The 7,890-nt window shown below is 33.3% G+C and overlaps 1 protein-coding gene across 1 annotated transcript; it reads left to right on the top strand.

Annotated features, from left to right (window-relative positions):
* The first annotated feature begins 1,398 nt into the window (after positions 1-1,398).
* Positions 1,399-6,755, top strand: LOC106881925 (DNA-directed RNA polymerase I subunit RPA12). Its single transcript, XM_014932454.1, has 4 exons — positions 1,399-1,519; positions 3,116-3,207; positions 4,815-4,924; positions 6,731-6,755. The coding sequence occupies exons 1-4, from the start codon at positions 1,399-1,401 to the stop codon at positions 6,753-6,755; spliced, it is 348 nt and encodes a 115-aa protein (XP_014787940.1).
* Positions 6,756-7,890: the final 1,135 nt, after the last annotated feature.

The raw sequence follows: 7,890 nt of genomic DNA, 5'->3' as shown, positions 1-7,890 counted from the left end.
TTTTATTAGCTCTAGTTTTAATAAAAATATATCCTCTACAACATATATTGAGCACTTCTTTCTCACTTGTTCAACATTAAGCAATATAATATATATATATATATATAGATAGATATAGATATGACAATTATATTTTTATCCCCATTGACATAAATGCTTGAATTTAGTTTGTGGTTTTTTATTGATAATAGCATTTAAAGTGTATATCTCTCTTTAAACAATTTTGACAAGCTTGTGACTTATACAACCAATCTGTCATGTAAGTCATAGGACAGCTGGATGTGTGTTTGTATCTGTGTGTGTTGTGTATTTATTTAACTATTAGTGCAAACAGTATAAAGCAAAGAAACACACTATGAAGATTCTAGTGCTGTTCACTGATGACAATGCACTGTATATCCATAGTGCTGAATATATGCAGAAACTAACAGATAACTTTGCCAGAGCTGCACAACAGTTCAGCTTAAAGATTAACATAAAAAATACCGAATGCCTTTACCAGCCTGTGGAGAACTTACCTGCCCCTGTAATAGAACAAAACATCACTATTAGACATGAAGATCTGGTCTAGTGCAAAGCATTCAGATACTTAGGCAGCACTATCTCAGATAATGCATGTCTGGACCAGGAAATCACATACAAAATGAACAGAGCTGGTGCCTTATTTAGCAGGCTACAGGAGAAGCTGTGGGAAAATAGGTATAATTCTATGTGGGCCAAACGTAAGGTATACCAGGCTATAGTGCTTTCTTCCCTGCTGTATGGAGCTGAAACCTGGACAGTCTATAAAGTTTAAGTAGATCAGTTACATATATGATGAGACAGCTGCAACAAATTATGAATATCATTGTTTGACAAGATCAGGAATGAAGTGATCCTCTGGTGTGCTGGTCTGCTTTCTCTGATGGAAATTTACATTGGTTGGGACATGATCACAGGATGGACAACAGCAGACTCCCCAGACAACTCCTTTACTTTCAACTATGCAGTGAGGAAAGAAACCATGGAAAGACCGAGACTAAGATTTAAAGGAACTGCTAAAAGGAGTATGAAATGGAAAGTAATTGAATCATAATAAATGGTAAACTCAAGTGAAAACCCAACCAGTTTGGAGAAAGCTTATCAAGTCATGTCAAAACCATGAACAGTCATAATCACAATGGCTGACTGACTACAACCAGTACAAACAAGGATACTATTATTATCTGTTAGTGTAAAAATTGTTAGTGGTGTTGGTGTCTAAACCAGAATCTGGTAATATATCATTTTGTATAAATGGCTGGAAATTTCTCATCTATCCCTAGAGTTCATGTAATTAACTTATCTGACAGTTTATCAACATTTGTTTTATATTATCATTTATATTTTCCATCTTTTTTTATTTATACATGATACAGTATGTCGAAAATATTTGAAACAGAATTGGAATTTTGTGAGATATGTGGCTCAGTTTTACCTTTACCAGGTGAGACAATGTTTATTGAATGCAAAAGATGCCAGAACAAAATCAACGTGAAAGGTGAGATTTATTCAATTGTATATTTAATATATTCTTATAAAATTGGTTGCATTGGTAAAAGAGTAGTGGGCAATATTTGGTGTGGTGCTTGGTAACTTTGTTTTACATATGCTGCCAGGATCAATCTTGCTTTTTATCCTTGGGGAGGTCAATATAGTCAATTGCAATCCCTCTCAAAGTGAAACTTTGTGGCAATGTGAAACATTAACATTTCTTTGAAAAAAAAATGGAAAATGTTAAACTAAATGAATGTAAAAGCTTAGTAGTCCATAGGTCATTGCAATGAATCATTCTCATAATTATTAATGGTCTAAAAAGTGAAACAACATGCTCTCTTAAAAGCACCAAGTCTTCTAAAGCGGAATACAAATGATGTAACATTCAGTGCCAAAAGAAGTTATTGAGTGAAAAACAGCCAACAAATTCAAAAATAGATTTGATGAATACTTGGAGAACAATTTGAGACTCCAGTTAAATCATTGAAAAGTTCACTACAAACAAATCTAGTTTTATGAGTTACAGCTTTCAATGACGTTTTTATGCAGATCCAATTAAATTTGCTCTATGGCTTTTGTTTCTCTTGTTATTGTTGTAGTTGTTTTTCTTCTTTTTATCATTAGAATGTAAGGACAATGGATAGGAGACCTGATAGGGCATCACTTAAAATAGCTTGTATTATCTAATTACTTCTTTGTGTTCATATTCCATTGAGGTTGGCTTTGCCTTTCATTCTTACTGGGTTGAAAAAATATGCTCCAGTCAGGTATTGAGTCAATTAAAGTAATTACCTTCCTCCCCAAAATGTATGCCTTAGTGGCAAAGTTAAGAAAGTCATTATTATTAAGGTATGAGAAGTGAATACTTACATTTGCCAGTGCCACATAAAATGCACTCATGCCAGTGCCATGTTATATGCACTTGTACTGGTACCACATAAATGAACCCGTGCTGGAGGCACATAAAAAGCACCCAGCACACTCTGTAAAGTGGTTGGCATTAGGAAGGGCATCAAGCCATAGAAACCATGCTAAAACAGACAATTTGAGTCTGAACAGTTCTCCGACTTGTAGGCTCTTGTTAAACCATCCAACTCCTGCTAGCATAGAAAACAGATGTTGAATGATGATGTCTGTGTATGTGTGAGAGAGAGAAAGGGAAGGAGAGATTGTTGTCATGAACTGGAATAACAGTAAAGCAAAACATTTGTTTACCAGCATACAATAACTATTAACCCACTAATATACTGTCTACCTGTTAGCGTTTCTGTCACTACTACAAAAATTCCTACTTCATTGAATTAGGAAGCTGTATATCAACCCTACCAATACATCATCTTATGTTCTCTCATCTTGTCCATGGCTAATTGAAAACAAAAAAAAAAGCATATACAATTCATAATTGGCATGAATTGGGCAACATCAGCAATACATTTCTTCACACATCTAACTTCTGTGGGGTGTTTTTGATAATGTAATTTTTATAATTTTAATACCCATTAACTTACAGAATTTTTCTGTAGAGAAATTAATTCTGTAGGTACAACATTGTGACTTCGACTGATTATTCTGTTTTGGTGTTTTCTTTTTTTCTTTATAGAATTCCATGGTATTGAAAATCATTCATCTCACATTTTCAAATCTTATGACACAAGCACAAATGATAAAGAAGATGAGCTATCTGGTCCCACGGTAGGTATATCATAGCAATTAGTCATTGTGAATGATTTGAGAGCTGTTCTTTACATGGTGATTCCAAGAAGGAATACTCTGGAACAATTTTCCATGTTCATGGGAGAAACTGTATTCAAGCATTTCTCAGTAGATAATTTTGTACAACAGCAGAGCCTGTGGTACTTATTTAAGCATTGAGAGCTTACTTCTTTGTCCACCAAATACAGTCCAATCACAGTGTCAGGATATAAACAACTGACAGTCTCTCTTCTTTCTCATCATGGCTCCAAAGACTATGTATATGGGATGTTGTTGGCTGCAAGGTTGTGCTTTGTTTAGTGCAACCTGAACCAACCAGTGGATATTCATTATTTTTGGTAGCAAGAATAACAAGGGATTGTTTGTGTTACTCAGAACAAATATCACACAGAGTATTTTTTATTTGGAAGCATCTTTTTCTTGCACACTAATGTATGTTGATGAAAGGTATACATTTACATATATATGGTGGGCTCTCACACATCTTCCCTCTACCAAATTCATCTTATAAGGTGTTGATAAAATTGTGGCTGTGGCAGAAGACACTTGCCCAAGGTACTGTGCAGTGGGATCAAAACTGGAACCACATGATTGCAAAGCAAACTTCTAAACCACAATATTTTAATCTTTTGTTTTTCAGTATTTTAAACAATATCTTTGTCAGTTCTTTATGATGCTTCAATAATCTACAATAAAATTATAATTTTGTTGGAAATAAAATCAAGAATTTACAGGAAACCATCTGTTTTTCATGCTGGCATGGATTAGATGGTTTGACTGAGACTGGTAAGCCAGGCTCGTCTGTTTTGACATGGTTTCTATGGCTAGATGCCTTTCCTAATGTCAGCCACTCCAAGAGTGTAGTAGATGCCTTTTACATGTCACCGGCACTGGTCACAACTACAATTTCACTTGGCTTGATGTGTCTTCTCAAGCACTGCAAATTGCTAAAAGTCTCAATCACTTGTCATCACCTTTGTGAAACTCAACATCCAAAAGTTCATGCTTTGCCACCTTGTCCCATGTCTTTAGAACTATACTTTGAAATTCTCTCCTTGCTCATGTTTTTTCTCCAGATATTATCATACAGATGTTCCAACTAAACTACATTGACTTCACCAGTTTAGGCGATTCACACAGTCTTTCCTCCTTTAACTAACCATAATACTTATATAAATCAGTTGTTTGCAACCATTTCATTATCAAGGACCCCTGTTATTTAAACGGATTTTCCCATGGGCTCCATGTTTCTCTCTATTCAACCAGCCAATTTTGTTGACAAACTCATTTCCCTGTTTCCTTTCTTGATTGAAAGATGTATGTAACTGAATAATTATATGTAATAAAGTCATTGTACATTTTACACTGCAATCTTTTTAAAATTTTGAACACATTCTGTATACCCCTGCACTATTATGGACTTCTGGTTGGGTACTCCTGATTTAGATAGGTGCACACATGTATATAGGGTCTAAAATTTAGCAATATAAAATTCATTTAAAAAAAAAGTTCCAATGTCTTGTGGTTTGAAGATGGACTTTGCAATTTTATTAATTAAAGTTTACTTATCTTTGTATGTGTTCTAGGTTGAACGCAAGTGTTCAAATTGTGGCCATGAAGAAATGATATTTAAAGCTCAACAGACAAGGTCAGCAGATGAAGGTCAAACTATATTTTATACATGCAAAGAATGCAGGTAAGTTGTCTGTTAAGTTATATCTATCTATCTCTCAAGTGCTCGGTCTTGTGTATTTAACTTTTTAATGTCATTTCATTATCACTTTGGTATCTACTTTTCCTTGTTGATACAAGTTGGATAGATATGCAATAAAAGATGTTTCCATGTGTCTCAAGTCCGTTTTGTTTGTCCCTAAATCTTTCATTTGAAAACTACCATTATCATCATCACCATTTAATGTCCATTTCCCATACTGGTATGGGTTGGGTGGCTTGAGGGGAACTGGCGAGGCCAGGGACTGCACTAGATTCCATAGTCTGTTTTGGTTTGGTTTCTACAGCTGAATGCCATTCCTAATACCAACCAATTTACAGAGTGTGCTGAGTGCTTTTTACATGGCAACATCACCAGTGCTTTTTATGTGATACCAGCACCCACACCAATATATATTTTTAAAAGTCCTAAACTATTAGAAAAAAAATGTCTCCTAAATGTTTAGTGTTATAGTGTTAGAAAGAGTAGACTAAATAAGTATCATCCTTATATGTTCAGGTTTCAAATCACATCAGGGTTGACTGTCTTTTATATCCTTGGAGCCTTTCATATATTGGAATTGATTCAGTTAACTATATCTACTAAATCCCTTATACATTTTTGACCATCCACAAATATGAGAAATCATTATGATGTCTTGAAATAATCTCAACACATTACAAGAACATACATTAGCAAAATAAGTAGTAAAACTACTAAGTGAATATAATTATTTGTATTGATCTGTTCAACAACTGGCCTTATGTCTGTGAAAGAAATGAATTTTTAATACGTTGGTCATGTGTAGTGTTTGTTTGGACCTGATATTTTGATGTCTTTCATGTGCAATAATCTTTTGAGCTGAATTCATAAAAAAACTACCAGTAGCATGCTAAGACTGAAAGGATATGCTATTGATATGCTATCTGTAACCCTATAAATCTTGGTTTTAAATCCAATGGGTTTTTTTTTTTTTTTTTTTTTTTTTTTTAGACAGTTTACTTAATTATCCCTTTTGATACCAGTCCAGCTGAAACCGTCTCTGGCTCTGTTGTACAAATGTCTTGTTTTCAAAAGTTCTGAATTAAAATCTTCCACTGAACTTTAGTCACGATTTATGTCTTAGCACTAGCTTAATGATAACTAAATTATTTTACTAAATTCTTTGTTATATGTAAAATTAATTGAAAGAAACACAGAGCATCTCAACAAAAATTTGCTAACAAAAGGGTTAAATATATGACTCAGTTCATCTAGTTGTTTGAAGTTGTTATCAAGAGACAAACCCATCCAGGAAAAGATTTTTTCTCAAATTCACTTAATGCTCTGAAAACTGAACAAAATGTTAGCTTTCAATATTTCTCTTTGGAGTTCAGGGGATTAACCCTAACCTTTTTCTATTTAATACAAATACAAAAAAAAATTGTGTGCCAAATCAAAAGAATTTGTAGTATGATTTTACTTTCATTCATTGAATAATAAAACATTCTTCTACATTTACTTATTTAGAGTTCATGCGTGTCTGTTCCTGAGCAAAACCTTCTCCCATAATCTTTGCATCTTTTGTCCAAAAGCTAAGAATTAGGTCCTGTAAAATTTAAATAACAAAATAGACTATCAGAATTTTGATTCTTGCAATTTTTCAGTACATTAACTGGAATTAAAATTTAGTAAATGTATTCAGTTTATATATTTCTTTGATTATTTGTATCTTTATTCATTTCTTTCAATTAACTAACTGACTTATATATTTCTTCCATTTAAATAATATTTCTATTTTATTTGTTACAGACATCAAGAAATCGAGTATTCCTGAAATTTTGGTTATTGGATACATAATGAAAATGAATGTCACAAAGGAAATAAAAATGTGATTTGGCACTACCATTTTATAGGACTGACTAATTATAAAAAAACTGATAACATTCACTACTTATCATTTAAAATTGAATTTCAAGACATTTTGTAAATATGTGTGTGTATATGGGTTATTTTATAGAAATATAATCTATTTTAAATACTGGTGTTGTTTGAAGTCATATCATGTCTGAATATGAGGTTTTGCATCAAGTTTTCTAATTACTGTGTCATGGTATATGTTTCCCATACTTTTTGAGTGTAATTATGTGGTTAGTTTTAACAAAGGACATCTAACTGTATAAATACTTGCTCTAAATGGAGTGACTCTCACCAATCTTTTGAATCCTTTTTGTCAATTGAAAAGTTTATTTTTTTCACCAGAGACATAATACAGCACCAGTTACAGGATACAAGCACTCAGACAATAGACAATTGGCCATTGTGGTATCAGCTTAGCTGGCTAATCATTTTCATACTGGAAAATGTTATTTGAAACTATTTAGTGGCAAATAGGAATATGATCATTTTTGAACTAAATAAGTAGTTTTGAACTGACTAGCATTCTACCTGAGTAAAGGTAAGCTAGTTATGCTCTTAGTCAGGTCTACTATACATTTCAGAAAAGCATGGAGATGCCTGTTAAACAAACTATGTCTGACCATCTAAAACCATGCTGTGGTGGATGGATACATGTGTTTCTATTTTTCTAATTTCCATTCACCATTCTTTTCACTCCATCTCTATCCTATCTTTCAGGAGAAAAGTGTATACTTGAGATATTATAGATATTTCCTGAGTGCCAAGCTAATGCCAATTCTGTTTATTTTTTTACCTCATCTTTGTGTTGTATTTTTCATCACCTTTACACTAACATTTAGATTGCTAACAGCAACAATTTTTAATAATAGCAATTAATAAGGTGGTAAGTTGGCAGAATCATTAGCACGTTGAGCAAAATGCTTAGTGGCATTTCATCCGTCTTTACACTCTGAGTTCAAATTCTACCATGGTGGACTTTGCCTTTCATCCCTCCAAGGTTGTTAAAATTAGCACCAGTTGAGCCGTGGGGAGGGGGAGATGTAATTGACTTA

The sequence above is a fragment of the Octopus bimaculoides genome, chromosome 1, assembly GCF_001194135.2.
Source record: "Octopus bimaculoides isolate UCB-OBI-ISO-001 chromosome 1, ASM119413v2, whole genome shotgun sequence".
NCBI lineage: Eukaryota > Metazoa > Mollusca > Cephalopoda > Octopoda > Octopodidae > Octopus > Octopus bimaculoides.
Note: the sequence above shows the minus strand (reverse complement) of the source record. Positions and strands in the feature narration are given on the sequence as shown.

Excerpts from the sequence above, each read along its gene's own strand:
- LOC106881925 (XM_014932454.1), top strand. The coding sequence starts at position 1,399 with ATGTCGAAAATATTTGAAACAGAATTGGAATTTTGTGAGATATGTGGC. Across the intron at positions 1,520-3,115 it reads GAACAAAATCAACGTGAAAG|AATTCCATGGTATTGAAAAT; the intron begins GTGAGATTTATT and ends TTTTCTTTATAG. Across the intron at positions 4,925-6,730 it reads TATACATGCAAAGAATGCAG|ACATCAAGAAATCGAGTATT; the intron begins GTAAGTTGTCTG and ends TATTTGTTACAG.